Genomic DNA, 17,841 nt, shown 5'->3' with positions numbered 1-17,841 from the left:
ATCCTTTTATGTGCAGTACTCTCACTGTATTGACATGACAGACTGAGCGAAAACCAGTTCTCTTCCTAGAGCGGCCACATCCCCATACACCAGCGTTATATGGAGAGTTACGAGAGATTGGATCCAAAAGAGTTAGCTGCTAGCCTTACTTCATCTAACATTACAATTTGTTGCTACTGCATTCGTTGCCTCACCCTTGCTTCAAAACTGTAGTGATTTTATATCCTGTGTTTTTTTTCACATGCACCCAAGGCATGATACATAGGTATTTTTCTACTCAACCATAATGAAGCTAGCATAGCTTGTACTCATACCCCTGTCCTTGTGTTTGACAGTGTAAGTTTACAGCTGCTGAACCACCGTAGAAGGTAAGATTAAAATATAATAGAGTTACAGTAGAGCGGTACTTACAGCGTGTCTCATCAATTACACTGGGAAAACAACATTATGTATTATTTAGGTAACAAAGCATGATATCACTGTTAAGAAAATATTGAAAGAAAACCGAACCAAAATCCTGAAAAAAAAAGCCACAATCAAGAAAGAAATAAAACTTCAGTGTATTGCTATGATTTTTAAAATTCTTCCTGGAAAAAAAAAAGTTGAATATAAAGATAACCAGTTTTAAAGCTTTCAATCTATATATTACCATCATTGATTGATATGTGGGGTTTAACGTCCCAAAACCACCATATGATTATGAGAGACGCCGTAGTAAAGGGCTCCGGAAATTTCGACCACCTGGGGTTCTTTAACGTGCACCCAAATCTGAGCACACGGGCCTACAACATTTCCGCCTCCATCGGAAATGCAGCCGCCGCAGCCGGGATTCGAACCCGCGACCTGCGGGTCAGCAGCCGAGTACCTTAGCCACTAGACCACCACGGCGGGGCTATATATTACCAGCATCTGCGACTTCATTTTGCCAGTGCAGATTCTGGTAAATTTAGGTGAGCTATTGATGCAGATATCAGCCTATTGCATCTACAGGGATGGAACAGTGTACACGTATTTGGGAGCAGTCCTGAGAGCCGGCAAAAGTGCCTTTTGTAGCAGGCTTGGGGCAGCCGGAAAGGCATTTTAAAACAAGTTTAGAGCAGTCAGAGTGAATGTCAAGATCGCATATAGCCCCATTTCACGGCACTTGTCGCGCAACATTTGTCCAATGCCGCACTTTTCCCACACCAAGCCAAATTGATGCAATAGCCTTATTAATGAGACAAAAAATATGAGTAGACTACCAATGGGTTTTGGTTGTCGCTGTCATGACCCGTATTAAGCCCAAACTCGTCACGTACCCCCGCGCATCGTGTGCTTTACCCGCAGGTAAAAGCACGTGAGCGAGGGTGACAAACGCCGCTGATGCAAGAATTAAATGAACTGAGACCGTCACTTGGAGGCAGCATGGGATAACAGTACCCCGCTTGGGAAGCCTCCAGTCAAAGTTCAGAGGAAACAACACTTCCAACTTGAATGAGCATGAAAAGATGCGAGAAGGAAGGGATGTCGCTCAAGTGGCAGCCGTGAACTTTGCTTCTAAGGGCATGGTCGTGATCGCTGGTGCGTGGGCTAGCTCGGCAGCCATAAGCAGGCGGTTCTAACGCACTACAACAGGCTGTGCTGCCTTTGCGAAGAGACTGCGCGAAAAATGTTGCTGGCCTTGCGTGGACTCTTACACAAGCATTTTGTACAGGTATGCGAGATCGGATGGAAAGGAGTTTGTTGTCAGGTTCACTTCATATAACATTACAATTTGTTGCTATCGCATTCCTTGCTGACCCCTTACTGTGCAGCTCACGCTTCTTTAGCTATGTACAGCCAGCCATTTTTTAAACCTGAACAAGCAAGCATCAACTAAGCATCATCTATCGAGTCCATAAGCGCTGTATAACATAGCACAGTGGCAAAATGAACGAGAATATGTGTGTGTGCTAGATGAGCAGTCCTGCGCACCCGTCTTTACTAGGCTGTTTCGGGAACCTGCTATTTCATTTTTCTGCAGCCTCGACTCAGCGTTGAATGCGAATCATCAGCTGATCTCATCAATCACCTAAGGTGTTGTATGTGGTCAGGTGCGCTGTTTTCATTGGCACCTCAGCAACAGATTCTTGGTTTCATGGCTAGTTGCTACTGATGGTGTCGACACTACCTTCTTCGACAAATTCCAGTGAGAAAATTACAGCAAAATGACGATGAAAAAAAAAGTCGCAATTAAAACGCAAATAAATGCAAAGTGGCTGGTGCTAGCAGATGTTGCAAAGCCGCTGAAAAGCCAACTTGATCCCGACAAAAAAAAATGTCAGCCAAGGTGACCTCCCAATCTTGAGGAAGCTACTTCCATATGGCTGAAAGCCATGATTACCAAATAGCTGCCAGCATGTGGTGCTGTTTCAAAGAAAAAGGCAGAAACCCTGTTGCTTCAGGTGAATACTGATAATAATGATTGTTGGGGTTTTATGTCCCAAAACTATTAATACACAACAGCCAGCACAGCCTGGCTGCAAGAAAGAGAAAGACGACGTTGGTGGCTGGTTGTTGATGAACTGTCGCCATCTTGTTCGCCGAGCACGGTGCATCGTATTCAATTTATTAAATAAGTTACCCGTAACATTATTGGTGGAGGTGGACGACTCCCGTACCTCGATGGAGACGCGCAGCGGTCGCAACACCGGGGACTATTCGACTACTTCCACTGCCACTGCCTCATCCCCACCGATCTCTCGATCCGTGTCGACAACCTACGTCACCCTGCCACCCCTGCGGGATCCTGGAACTTTCTCCGCTGACGGTACCATCGATGTTGACTCCTGGCTGCACCGGTACGAGCGAGTCGGTGCTACCCACCGCTGGGATCCCACGCTCATGCTCGCCAATGTTGTGTTCTACCTCGAAGGCACGCCGCGGACATGGTTCGAAACCAACAAAGCCGAAATCACAAGCTGAGATCTTTTCAAATCAAAGATCCGTGATCTCTTCGGCGATTCATCTGGTCGTCAGCTCACTGCCAAGAAGACTCTCGTCACTCGCGCCCAGACGTCTACTGAATCGTACGTCTCATACATTCTTGACGTCTTGGCGCTTTGTAGCAAGGTCGACCAGCGCATGTCAGAAGAAGAAAAAGTTAATCACGTCCTCAAAGGGATTGCCGACGATGCTTTCAACCTGCTGGTTTTTAATAATGTCACGAGCATCGACACGATCTCGACAGAATGCCGCCGTCTAGAACAGGCTAAAGCCCGCCGCGTCACCCACGGCATCACGCGTCTGCCGAACACAGCCGCTACTTTCTCTTGTGATGATGCCGTCCGCCCAGTTCCCCGATGTGACAACCTCACCCGCATCATACGTCGTGAGGTCGAGGCAGCCCAACCAGTAGCTACTCCATTTCCAACGCCTAATCCTCCACCGACCACTATCTTACTGATACAAGCCGTCGTTCATCAAGAATTATTGAACGTCGGCCTACACCCCATTCAACCAGTCTACTCTGCCGAGCCTTTTTATCGTCGCCCCTCCGCTCCTCGATTTGGTTCTAACTACTCTCGACAGCGCAATTTGTCTGAATGGCGTACACTGGACGACAAGCCCATATGCTTCAACTGCCGACGTGTCGGTCATATTGCTCGCCACTGCCGCAATCACTGGGCTCCGCCGGCACACAATGGGCCTCCTACCCAGGCCACTTCTGTCCACCAGTCGTCCTCGACATTTCATTTTGATTCCTTATGCCGACCACATCTTCTGATTCTGCCGCACCTCTGATGAGACCTCGCTACGCCCGCTCACCATCCCCTGCTCGCAGTCAATCTCGTTCGCCCCCACAACGCCGTCCTGCCTCTCCGACCTATTCGCAGCGCCCCCGACCGGAACACTAGGCAGTGCAGCTTCTGGAGGTGAAGCTGCATTGACGACGACCTCTGCAAGAAATCCTCGTGTAACATTACCGACCACCCGGAATCTGTTAAACTTTATTTTAGACAATGCACCTGTGCGCGCGTTGATCAATACCGGCGCGCATGTGTCTATAATGAGTGCTGCTCTTCGTCCCCGCCTAAAGAAAGTTATCACACCCGCCTTGAACCGAGCTGTTCGAGTCGCCGACGGGGGAACTGCCGCGATTATTGGCATGTGCTCTGCTCGTGTGACTATCGCCAATAGAAGCACTGCTGTTCTTTTCACCGTTATAGAAAATTGCCCTCATGAAGTAATTCTAGGCATGGATTTTCTAACCGCTCACTCGGCCCTTATAGATGATTCAGCCGGCTGTCTTGACCTTGAAATGCATCTAGTTTCTGATCTGAACAACCCACCCCAAAGTCGCCTTTGCTGCATTGATTTCGCACGCCTTCCGCCTAACTGTGTCACACATATCGACCTCTTCTCTACACCACCTGTACCTGACGGCGATTACATGGTGGCCCCAATTCATGCTGTGATGCTTACGCATGGCATCGCTGTTCCGCACACCATTTTGACAATCGTTGAAAACCGCACATGCCTTCCTATTGTCAAATTTGCCCTCACTGCCCAAATTCTTCCACAAGGTATCTCCCTGGCCGAAATTACTGCTCTACAAGACCATATGGTTGAACCCTTCAGAGTGGATGATTGTTGCACCTCGGACCATGAACCAACTCTATCACGTCCATCGGGCGTCAACGTTGACCACATGGTACCATCAGACCTCGCTCCTGATCATGCGGAAGCCCTTCGTCACGTCCTGGAGTCCTATAGTGACATTTTCAACTTCGCCAGCACGAGTTTAAGCCGAACGAGTGTTGTTACTCATCGCATCAATACTGGTGACGCGAGTCTCATTCACCGATGTCCATACCGTGTTTCCGCGTCCGAGCGCACAGTCACACAACAGGAAGTCGAAAAGATGCTTGCAAAAGACATAATCGAGCCCTCTTGTAGCCGCTGAGCTTCTCCTGTCGTCCTGATCAGAAAGAAGGATGGAACATAGTGCTTTTGTGTAGATTATAGGCATCTCAACAAAATTACAAAGAAAGATGCTTACCCGTTGCCTAGAATCGACGATGCCTTAGACTTCCTTTACGGTGCTACGTATTTTTCCACTATCGACCTTCGATCTGGCTATTGGCAGATCGCTGTGGACGAGATGGACTGTGAGAAGACCGCATTTGTCACTCCTGACGGGCTTTATCACTTCAAAGTTATGCCCTTTGATCTCTGTAATGCGCCGGCCACATTCCAAAGAATGATGGACTCATTGCTCCAAGGGTTTATATGGTCAACCTGCTTATGTTATTTAGACGACGTTATCGTTTTTTTGCCCACATTCGACTCCCATCTCAAGCGTTTATCGTCGATTTTTGAAGTTTTTAGTCGAGCTGGACTTCAACTGAACTCGTCGAAATGCCACTTTGCTCGTCGTCAAATAACCGTACTTGGCCACACCGTCGATGCCGCAGGATTCCGCCTGGATCCCGAGAAAATTCGCGCCGTCACGGACTTTCCTGTTGCAAAGTCAACAAAGGACGTTCGCAGTTTTGTGGGCTTGTGCTCCTACTATCGACGGTTTGTTAAGGACTTCGCCATCATTGCACGTCCACTCACAAACCTCCTGAAGAAGGACGCCCCGTTTTTCTGGGGCGCTGATCAAGCCTCATCTTTTTCCCAGCTCACGACGCTCCTTACAACACCGCCAATTTTAGCTCATTTCGATCCATCAGCTCCAACCGAGGTTCGAACTGATGCTAGCAGGCATGGCATCGGGGCAATGCTATTGCAACACCAACGCGGACATGACCGTGTTATAGCATATGCAAGCCGACTGCTATCTACAGCCGAGCGCAACTATTCAATCACGAAGTGTGAGTGTCTCGCTCTTGTGTGGGCAGTCGCCAAGTTTCGCCCATACTTATACGGGCGTCCATTCCGGGTAGTCACCGACCATCACGCGCTCTGCTGGCTGGCCTCGCTCAAGGACGCCTCGCTCGTTGGTCCCTATAATTACAAGAATACACGTTCACCGTAACGTACAAAACAGGGCGGTCACATCAAGATGCTGATTGTTTATCACGCTACCCTGTGGAAGAGGCTGCCCATACTGACACCTTTCCCGACCTTCTGTCTCTGACGCAGCTACTCAACCTTGGCCACGAACAGTGCCGGGATGTTTCCCTGCGAACCATCATTGACAAGCTTGAGTCAATGCCTCGCGACACATCTCTACAAATGTTCCTGGTAAAAGACGGCATCCTGTATCACCGTAACCTCGATCCATATGGCCATGACTTCCTCCCCGCCATACCAGCACATCTTTGTGCCACTGTTCTCAACCAGCTTCATGACGCTCCTTTGGCGGGCCACTTGGGCGTCTCTCGCACATACGACCGTGTACAATGTCGTTTCTTTTGGCCTGGTCTTGCCCGCTCTGTTCGACGCTACGTCGCCGCTTGTGAGCCCTGCCAGCGCCGCAAAAAGCCATCTTCTCTACCAGCTGGATTCCTTCAGTTGATCGACATTCCCATTGAACCTTTTTTTCGCGTTGGCCTCGGCCTGCTTGGCCCATTCCTGACCTCCAGCTCAGGCAACAAATAAATCGCTGTCGCCACTGACTATGAGACACGGTACGCTATCACATGAGCATTTCCGACGAGTTGCGCAACCGATGTAGCGGACTTTCTGGTATATGATATTATTTTAGTACACGGAGCTCCACGCCAACTTCTCACTGACCGGGGCCGGACCTTCCTATCAGCTGTCGTTGATGAAATCCTGCGCTCTTGCTCTGCCAAGCACAAGTTTGCCACTTCGTACCATCCGCAAACGAACGGTCTTACGGAGCGCCTCAACCGCACCATAACCGACATGCTTTCTAAATATGCAGTGCCCGACCACCAGGACTGGGACGTTCATTTGCCATTTGTGACGTTCGTATATAATTCGTCACGTCACGACACTGCCGGCTATTCACCATTCTATCCTCTATACGGCCAAGAACCCGCCCTACCATTTGACACCTTGCTGCCCTCGGTCACTGAGTATGCCAGCGAAGCCATCGCGCGAGCCGACCACGCACGCCAACTCTCCCGCAGCCGCCTGCAGGCCTCACAGGAGCACCAAAGACAGCTCTACGATTCCCATCATCGAAACGTGCACTTTTCACCGGGTTCCCTTGTCCTCCTCTGGTCCCCCACTCGGCGTGTAGGGCTTTCTGAAAAACTGCTGTCACGCTACACTGGACCATACCGCGTCGTTCGCCAGATGACTGACATTACATACGAGATCGTTCCAGCCGATTTAACGTCATCATCGTCACCTTCGAGTGACAGCGTGCACATAGTTCGACTCAAGCCTTATCACCCTCCTTCTACCGCATACGAGTTGCTCAAGCACCGAGACGGTGCTTCTACCGCCGGGGGGTTATGATACACAACAGCCGGCACAGCCTGGCTGCAAGAAAGAGAAAGTCGACGTTGGTGGCTGGTTGTTGATGAACTGTCGCCATCTTGTTCGCTGAACATGGTGCATCGTATTTAATTTATTAAATAAGTTACCGGTAACACTATGATATGATTGTGACAGGTGCCGTACTGGAGGGCTTCGAAAATTTGGCTATATGGTGCTCTTTAACATGCACCTAAATCTAAACACACTGGCCTCTAGAATTTAGGTCCCATTAGAATGCGGCCAGCAAGGATTCTACTTTGCGACCATCGGGTCTGTGGTCAAGAACCATAACTGCTACACTACTGCAGCAAGTAGATCAATATTGAGAGTTGCAAACTTAGTGATGGTTTGGGCCTAAATTTTCAGTAAGACTTGAGCTTCAAAAAATGAGTGGCACGAATGTCCCAGTTGCTGAGTCGGTGTATAGAGAAAAGTTATCGCTGTGTTCGACTACACTCCTTGCTCCAGCAGTTCGCGCCTTAAGATATATTCAACTAAAATAAGTCCGGGTTGTTTTATAAGTTGATATCCCCCCCCCGCCCCCCCCGCCCCCCAAATATTTTGCTTTTGCTGAGGATTTTTGCCACGGTGGCAAGCGCAGCAAGGAATGGCTTACATGTCAAAAGCAACATGCTGGGTGAAAAGATTTGGGTGCTGGATATCCCAAAATCAAAGAATCTGAGTATTGCTATTTTGCCAGTGTCAGTTGTTTGCCAGTGTCACACCGTGCTGCTCTGTGGTTCTCACTATTTTGTGAGCACCACTACTGCCAGAACAACAGTTTACCGCGATTTGCCGCTCTATCAAAGGCATCATACGCGGCATTTATGCTCAGGTGACGTGATATGAAAGACGCTTGGACTAGTTGGTGATTGGGAATCAAAATGTTTGCACAGCGCAAGACTATGAGTAGTTACGCTGTAATTACTCGTAGTCTTGCGCTGTGCAATTATGTCGACTGGTGACGTGACTATCCCACATGCGACTGGCCCTGGATGTTCCGTTAACATACTTTTTAGAGTATGGGAACATGGCCATCTTCACCCCTTCCTCCAGATAAAATGAAAAATTTATGCCTCTCTGGGCAGACATTTGCTATCTCTTTTAAAATGGAGCACTTTCTGGCTATTAAAAAAAAAGTTTTGCTCTGCATAGTAATGCAGAGCAAAACTTGACATGTCACTTGGATATGTTCAGCTTTCGTAGTTCGGTGAGATTGTGTGTGAATAACAGATGTGGTTGGTGCAGCCAGAAATTTTTTCGCTAATCACACAGCGCTAATCACAACAAAGATAGAGATTTAGAAGTAGCTTATCTTTATTAACCAATCGCAGGATGCTTACTAATAGCAGATTTGGAAGAGGAACAGACTCCAATAGTTCTGCATATGGTAACTCCAGATCAAAGCCACATTTTTTTTTTTGCTAGAGAGTAAAAAAAGAGGAACCAAACTGTCATTGTGAATTTTGATTAGCTAAGAATAATGAAACAAAAAAGCTTTAGCTCCAAAAATCTGATTCCCCATATTCAGCTGACACTGCAATGTTGCTTCCACTAAAATAGGTGTCACTTAACATAAGCCAAGAAAACATTTACAAGGTATAATAGTATAATAGTGTATGCAGTGAGGAGAGAAGAGAAGCACTTACTTTCCCACTGTGCTATTAGTTACTATGTCTGAGGTATATGCAAGATTCAGCCAAATAAGCCTCTAATGACTGCTAGTACAATAGTCCGTCACTGCACTTGTCATGATAAATGCTCTATCCAACACATTATGCTAATATGGGGCTATGAAAATTTGTCATAGTTATAGGCGAATACAGCTTTTGAAGTCCAGAGCACCTCCTGCTCAAAACCAGATGCACACAAGCCTGCATCAATGGGAGCACACTCCACACAGATGTCATGAAGTGGATGGCCAGTGAACTCGCATTCGGGGAACATAGAAAAGTGCATGAGCCTTACTACTGCTTTGGTTGTAGAGGCGATCGGCTGCTAAGCATTTAAGTCTTCTCGGCAAGGCCTCTCCAGACTTCTTAAGTTCTGTTTGACATTGGTATTTTTTTTTTTCCTTTTTTCACTTACAAGACTTGTGTTATAGAATAAAAAAAAGCAAAAAAGACAAGTCTCTGTTCATAAACTTATCCAGGCATGTTATATAACAATAGGTAATTTGAAGGCTAAAAAACAATGTAGCAAATATGACTACTAAATAAACTAATACAACTACAGAAAAGTGGTTGGTTTTAAACCATAAATATACATTAAGAAAAGCAGACATAACACAACCTTTGCGCTGGTGGTCCATCCATGATGATGTTTATCCAAAGAATTTGCATCGCATTCAGAGGGTTGGGAATCTTCATTAATGTGGACAACGCAATTAGAGAAAGAGCAGCAATGCTCCTGGTGGAAGAAAAAAAGAGAGAGAGGACATTTTAGGGGCAGACAAAAATTACAAATGTACAGTACTTCACAGCAGAAATAATAAACAATAGTGAAAAAAAAATGAAACCAAGTGAGTTTAGACATACGTGCTCAACTGGAATGTCACAAAATTCCTGATGTTGTAAAATATTCCTTTTCCTTCTTCAATTGCCGCCCTGAAGAAAAAATAAGAAGGTAACAGATTTGTATATAATGCCTGCCACAAGTAAGTCTCTCTTGAAGAGTACGAAGACTGTATTGTCTTTAGGTGACACTGAAGGCAAATATTAAGTGAATGTTTATTGCTGAAATAGCGGTCCAGAAACCTTGTAGTGCTGCTTTTGGGCCAAGAAAATGCTTACTTTGAAATAAAATCATGTTTTAGTGGTCTGCATTGTGTGAGTGCACTTCGAATTCCCTGCCTGACAATTGTATGTCTCACGTCACTGTTGCCGTGCACAACATTGCCCGGCTTTACTGCATGGCCGCTGACACTAGTAGCAGCAGAGCGAAAGTAGGGGGAGCCACAGCAGCAATAACAGCCATTGAACAATATCCTACCATGGCGTCTGAGATCGCTTGGTTCAACTGGGTTCTCCTAGAAGGCACGACCTATCCCGTTCAACCAGACAAAAATTTAACTTTTGAACCACTCGCGCCATTCCCCATAGTAAAGTCTGATGGTTCTTTTTTTTTTTTATAAAACAAACAGAAACAAACAAGAAGCATTTTATTACATCTCTTGATGCACTGAAGGTTCTTTTTTTTTATTGCAGCTAGTTTGACTAATAGTGATTAATTGTAAGCGGTAAACTCTGACGTCATCGGGATCATTTTGCAAATGTCGTCCTCGTGGTGCATGTGTTCGTTCTCGTGCATTTTAGCTTAATTTCTCGGTAAATAGGGCACTGCTGTTGATAATATTGTCATTTTAAACATTGTGCATTGGGCTTTCACTCTGACATAAATTGTTATTTGCTTTTAGTGTCCCTTTAAGCGTAAGTTCATTCGTGTTAAGATGAGGTAATAATGATAAAAAATTGAAAAATAGAATACACAAGGTTAAAGTGTAAAATAATTAGTCAAATAAAAAGTTGAAATTTGAGTTATGTACACGAGCTGAGAGAGGTACAAAAAAAAAAAGCTATTCAGTAAGTTTTAAAACTTTATGCCAAGAAAATAAGAGCCACTGCAACATCTGTGGTTGTAATATAGCAGAAAATGTGCAAATATTCACACATGGCAATGGGCTGATATGTTAGGTGCACTAATAAAAACTACTGCTGCTGGCTGTCAGCTAGAGAAGCCTTTCAGAATAAACTAAGAAGTTTCACAGATGAAAATTGTGGTTTAAGCTAATTGGTGATATTTTAAGTTTCAGAAATAAAAATGGTGGTCCAAGTGAATTGGTGATATTTATTTTATTTATTTATTTTGTAGTGAGGAGGAATGTCCACTACTGCAGCGACATCAACACGTTGGCGCGACACGCGAGCTAAGGCTGCCTGGTTGCTGCTGCGACCCTATACTCGGCCTGCTCATGCTGTTCTGTACCAACGCTGCTACCACTTTTGACCTAGCATTTACATTATATTTTGGTGGAGAGTGCTGCGGTCTTCCCCAGTCCTGGAACTGCGTAGCCGAAAGCTGCCGTCCGTCATGCCTGATGACGCTGTCTTCACACCCCCACCGGCTTCGCCACGCAGGGGCTGTCCCGGTGCCCAGCTTTTGCGAGAACCCGACATCTTCAGCGGCACCGACGAGAAAGACGTTGAAGATTGGCTGAAATTTTATGAACGAGCCAGTGCTACTAACAAATGGGACGATCCTGTGAAGCTTGGTACCATGATGTTTTATTTAACGGATGTTTCCAAGCTATGGTACAGAAACCATGAGGCGGATATCCCCACTTGGGCGACCTTCAAAGCCAGCATCACAAATGTTTTTGGACGCCCTGGTGTGCGCAAACTTCGCGCAGAACGTCTATAAAGCTGGTCCCAACAAAATGGTGAGACATTCACTAGCTACATCGAGGACATCCTAGACTTCTGCCGGCTTGTCGACCTGTCGATGGCGGAAACTGACAAGGTGCGATATATCATGAAAGGCATTTCCACCATGCCTTTCAAATGCTGCTCTCGAAAAACTCTGTCACTGTCTCTGAGCTCATCGAGTTGTGTCAGAGTTTTGACGAGCTCCGACGACAGCGTCTTCTCACGCGACACCCTACCATCCCGGATGACACACTTTCAAGCCTAACCACCACCTCTGACCTTGAGTTCCTGCTATCGCAGATCAAGGAGTTTGTTCGTGCTTAGGTCGCTCGTCAGCTATCGCTGCTATCAACAGCCGGCCAATGGCCGTCACCTCTGCCAGCGAACATTCACCAGGCCATCCAGGAGCAAGTTTGCACGGCTCTTCCCTCTGGCCGTGGCACTTCACCGCTGCTGACCCCTGTTGCCTGTGCCCAGATAAATGCACCTCTAAGCTATGCTGAAGTGGCCCCTCGACCACCTCTTCAGACATTTACGTCAATACCAACAGCCATGCCACCGCGACCCACTCCTCGGTTCGCTCAGCCTAGGTCCGTCCAGAGTAGTGGACAATGGCGTACACTCGACAATCGGCCAATATGCTTTACTTGTGGCCTACCTGGCCATATAGCGCGATACTGCCGTCGACGCGTCTCTGTCTACCACCAGAGCTACCACCAGAGCTTCGAAACTGCCCCATATGTGCCACCGCGCCCTTCGTTCACAAGCTCTCAGCCCCCTGACCAGATGTCATCGTACGCCAACCACCGCCCTCCTGTTAACTGCCGCTCGCCATCGCCTCGACGTCGCTCGCAATCGCCGATGCGTCGTCGTCCTTCATCGCCAGAGTAGAAAAACTGATTGCCGCAGTTACAGAGGCAGGAACTGCGTCGCCCGCGAAAAGACCAAGGCCTCCCTCTTCCCTAACGAATGTTCTCGACGTATATGTGGATGGCGTCGCTGCACTCGCTCTAGTCGACACTAGTGCCGCAGTTTCCGTGATCAGTGCCAGACTCTGCCGCTTGCTCAAAAAAGTTATGACGCCAATAGCAAGTATATCACTTCGTACAGCCAGCGCAGAGCACGTCACGCCGGCCGCTGCCTGAACTGCTCGCATCGCAATTGATGGCCTCATCTATGTCGTCGAGTTACAAGTGTTGGATTCCTGCTCCCATGACCTCACTTTGTGTTGGGACTTTCTCTCCGCTAATAAGGCCGTCATCGACTGCTCTCGCGCTGAGGTGGAATTTGAAGTGTTTGACAACGCTCCGTTAAATGATGCTCTTGAAACCGGGGACAAACTATTTGTTGCTGAAGACGTCATATACAGCCGCACTCTTTTGCCCTTACCATAGTGTATTGCAACTCCCTCGCCGAGTCGAGTGCCCTTTTCACGCCATCTGCCCTTTTCGTTCGCTGCAAGTGTTCACCGCAACCTTATGCCCTTCTAGATCTTTATGACGGCGTCAGCAGACTGCTCATCTCGAACCTCTTGTCATGTCCTGTAACACTACTTCGGGGTGAGTGTGTCGGGTCGGTTTACAGTCTCGATTGATTGATTGATTGATATGTAAGGTTTAACGTCCCAAAACCACTATGTGATTATGAGAGACGCCGTAGTGGAGGGCTCCGGAAATTTAGACCACCTGGGGTGCTTTAACGTGCACCCAAATCTGAGCACACAGGCCTACAACATCGGTTTACAGTCTCGACTCTTTTGCAATTGTTGACATGCCACTGGTCCTTCCGCCAAACACGAAGTCGCCGAAGTAACCTGTGCCTCTTTGCCGCAGACTACTAGGCCGGACGTATTGAGCAGCGCCATTGCCGACACGTTAACCGTTTCGCATGGTGCTCAGCTTCTACGACTGCTGGACAAGTTCCGTTCTTCTTTTGACTGCCAGCATACTCCCATTGGCTGCACGTCCGCTGTGTGTCACCGCATCAATACGGGTACCGATGCGCGATTGCATCAAAGACCCTATCGCGTGTCCGTAGCCGAGCGCCAGGTTATCGATGACCAAGCAGCTGACATGCTCAAGCGTGGCGTCATCAGCCTTCGAATAGCCCCTGGGCATTTCCAGTCGTTCTCGTTAAGAAGAAGGACGGGTCAATTCGCTTCTGTGTTGACTACCGTCGTCTTAACAAAATAACTCGAAAGGACGTTTACCCCTTACCGAGAATCGATGATGCCCTTGACTGCCTCCAAGGTGCGGAGTACTTCTCTTCTATTGACCTACGGAGTGGCTACTGGCAAGTCCCTCTGGCACCTGAAGATCAGCCTAAGACGGCCTTTGTCACACCTGATGGCCTTTAAGAATTCTGTGTCATGCCTTTAGGTCTTTGCAACGCGCCCGCAACATTCGAGCGGATGATGGACAATCTTCTGTGTAGCCTGAAGTGGAAAACATGCCTGTGCTACTTGGATGACGTAGTTATATTTTCGCCAGATTTTCCAACGCATCTCTGCAGGCTAGATGAAGTACTGCAGTGCCTAACTGACGCCGGCCTTCAGCTCAACCTGAAGAAATGCCGCTTCGGCGCAAGTCAGCTCACCATCCTCGGCCATGTTGTCTCTAAAGACAGTATTCTACCTGGCACCGCCAAGCTTGGGGCAGTTGCAGAGTGCCCTAAACCTGCGTCTCTGAAGGATCTGCGCAGCTTTCTCGGCCTCTGCTCGTATTTCCGCCGCTTTATTCGAAATTTCGCGATGATCACCGCCCCATTGACTGAACTTCTGCGCAGTGACTCGAAAAGTTACGCTTGGTCACCCGCCTATGACTATGCTTTCGAAAAGTTGCGCCGCCTGTTAACCTCGCCGCCAATCTTGCGTCACTTTGACCCGACTGCTCGGACTGAGGTACACACCGACGTCAGCGGGGTTGGACTCGGCGCCGTGTTCGCGCAGCGCAAATCGGGATTCCAGGAGTATGTAGTCGCATACGCAAGCTGTACCCTCACCAAAGCGGAGAACTATTCTGTGACACAGAAGGAGTGTCTGGCAATTATATGGGCTCTAGGTAAATTTAGACTGTACCTATATGGTCACCCCTTTGACGTAGTCACCGACCACCATGCGCTTTGCTGGTTATCCACATTGAAAGACCCCTCCGGCCGTTTAGCTCGCTGAACACTGCGGTTGCAAGAGTTCGACATGCGTGTTGTCTACAGGTCTGGCCGACGTCACACTGATGCCGACGTCCTATCGCGTTCACCTGTGTCCTCCGAAAGCTCTGCATGTCTATCTGCCGTGGACGAAATGGTTGTGTTCCCAGAAAAATGCGACATGGTGTCTGAGTAACGTAAGGATGACTGGATCAGCACTCTTCTGTGATTCCTTTCAGACCCGTCGACTTCTCCATCTTCTCCAACGTTGCGCCGTCAAGCGGCTCACTTTGAGGTCCACGATGGCCTCCTTTATCGCAGGAATTACAAGTCCGATGGCCGAAACTGGTTACTCGTCATACCTCACCATCTTCGAGCAGCAATATGTTTAGCTTTCCACACTGACCCTCAGTGCGCACATGCGGGCGTTCTCAAAACATACGCTCGGCTTTCCTCCCGGTTTTATTGGCGAGGCATGTACACCTTTGTGCGCAAATACATTCAGTCATGCCCGCAGTGCCAATGACGCAAAGCTCTCCCTCATCACGCCTCTGGTCCGATCCAGCCAATCCTTTGCCCAGCCAGGCCTTTCGACCGCGTTGGAATCGATCTGTATGGGCATCTTCCATTCACGACTTCCGGAAATCGTTAGATCGTTATCGCTGGCGACTACTTGACACGATACGCAGAAACAGCCGCTTTGCCTGCTGCCACAGCACGCGATGTATCATCTTTTCTCCCGCGGAACTTCATTCTCCGTCACGGCGCGCCACGTGAACTTCTCAGCGATAGAGGACGTGTATTCCTCTCTGATGTCATCAACGCACTCCTTGCCGAATGCTGTATCATTCACCGGACTACTACCGCCTACCATCCGCAGACGAATGGATTGACGGAAAGATTCAACCGTACCCTAGGGGTCATGCTATCTAAGTATGTTGTCACAGAACACTCCGATTGGGATCTCATTCTGCCTTTTGTGACGTACGCATACAACACTGCTCCACAGGCGACTACGGGATTTTTGCCTTTTTTCCTGTTATATGGTCGAGACCCTTCCATCATACTAGATACCATTCTACACTACAACCCCGATTCCTCCGAGTCTACTCCTATCTCTGAAGCTGGAGCGCCGTAAGCTCGCCCAGTCGTTCACAACCATCGACCAATGGAGACGAAAATCTCGATGTGACGATAACCAGCCGTACCCGAACTTTGTACCGAACACTCTTGTGTGGCTTTGGGTTCCCGCTGTCCCCACAGGCCTTTCCTCAAAGCTTGTGTCAAAATACCAAGGACCCTACCGCACTGTCTCGCAGAATTCACCTGTTAACTACATCATCGAACTCGTTACAACATCCACAGACCAGCGCTTTCGGGGTCGTGAAACTGTTCACGTAGAGCGGTTGAAACCTTATTACGATCCGCTCGTACTCTGTTCTCCATGAGTCACCAGGATGGCTCCTTTTCCGACGGAGGACGAAATGCAGTGAAGAGGAATACCCACTACTGCAGCGACATCGACACGTTGGCGCGAGCTAAGGCTGCCTGGTTGCTGCTGCGACGCTGCCCGTATACTCGGCCTGCTCTTGCTGTTTCTGTAACGACGCTGCTACTGCTTTTGACCTTGCATTTACATTATAATTTGTTTATTTAAATAAGTAACATAAGCACAACATGTTAAGAATGCATAAATATTAGAAATTTCAAATATTTTTCTACTAGTGTTTGCTATTAAATTTGACTTGCACAGGATTTTTTAATTTGAACATTCTGAAGACAAATGCAATGGGATGGAAGTGAGTTTCAGCCTTATGAAGCAGCTTTGGTTTCGTTTTGAGATGCTCACACTATCGCGTGAGCATCTCACAAGGGGAGACCAAGAGAGGTATGGTCACAGGCATCAGTAAGAAATTCGCTCAAGTAGCTCATGAAGTGTTACCCACCCGCAGCTTAGAAGCGATACTCATTGAACTTGTACCGAACCGTTTTCAAAAACAAAGTGTTTTTATCCTTAACCTTTACATCTCCCCTTCAGACTATAGACAGTCTTTCCATGCGCTCTTAGCTAAAGCCACAACCCTCACGCGAAACTCTCCGCTTGTTATAGCAGATGACTTCAATGCCCCACACCCATTATGGGGTTAGCCCAGGCAACGGCAAAAGGCACTAACCTCACGCAAGCAATGACGACCTGTCCTTCACACTCATAACAGATCACAGATTCCCTACGAGACTTGGCACATCGGTACAACGCGACACTTCGCCGGACTTGGTATTTACCCGTCACTAACGAACTGGGATGCCTTCCGCACCCTCCACAAAAACAACACAACGGAATACAACACATTCACTGAACTACTCGCCTCAATTCAGGAAGACAAAGCCAAAACAACGAAAACCATACAAACAGAACTAGAGGTCCCGAGAATAGACCCAGACCTCACACATTTCCTCGAGGCAAAAACGTCGATACTCGCGCGCTGGAAAACACACTGACTAAACAGACGCCAACGAAAACGCGTATCAGTACTAAACCAAAACATCGCAAAATATTGCACGGAGCTCACACGGCTCCAGTGGCATAAAGTCTGCTCGGCGGTCGACGACCGCATGAGAACTGGGGGTAAATGGAACCTCCTAAAATAAATGCTTGACGACTGCCAAAAAGAGACAAGCAGAGCCATGCCATGAACAGTCTTCTATACTCGCACAAAAAGACGGGAGGAACGAAATCATCCTTTCTTGAAGAAATCGCCAAACGACACCTCTCCCTAAAGACTGCACAACCCACCGACTACCCACAAATAGAATGCAAAACAATACCCGAAGAACTCGACGACCCCTTCACGGA

The 17,841-nt window shown here is 47.9% G+C and overlaps 1 protein-coding gene across 5 annotated transcripts in view; it reads right to left on the bottom strand.

Annotated features, from left to right (window-relative positions):
- SPoCk (secretory pathway calcium atpase) overlaps positions 1-17,841 on the bottom strand; it is a 147,395-nt gene that overhangs the window by 40,298 nt on the left and 89,256 nt on the right. For all 5 annotated transcript variants that reach the window (XR_012889277.1, XR_005110564.2, XM_037428731.2 and 2 more), the window contains exons 19-20: positions 9,957-10,025; positions 9,712-9,828 (exon numbers count right to left, since the gene is read on the bottom strand). Coding sequence is in view for 3 of the 5 variants with exons in the window: in XM_037428731.2 (XP_037284628.1) it covers positions 9,712-9,828; positions 9,957-10,025 (186 nt within the window). In the remaining 2 variants the exon portion in view is untranslated. The remainder of the gene's footprint in view (positions 1-9,711; positions 9,829-9,956; positions 10,026-17,841) is intronic.

Source organism: Rhipicephalus microplus, unplaced genomic scaffold, assembly GCF_043290135.1.
Source record: "Rhipicephalus microplus isolate Deutch F79 unplaced genomic scaffold, USDA_Rmic scaffold_48, whole genome shotgun sequence".
NCBI classification, from domain to species: Eukaryota; Metazoa; Arthropoda; class Arachnida; order Ixodida; family Ixodidae; genus Rhipicephalus; species Rhipicephalus microplus.
This window is presented reverse-complemented; position numbering and strand designations above follow the sequence as displayed.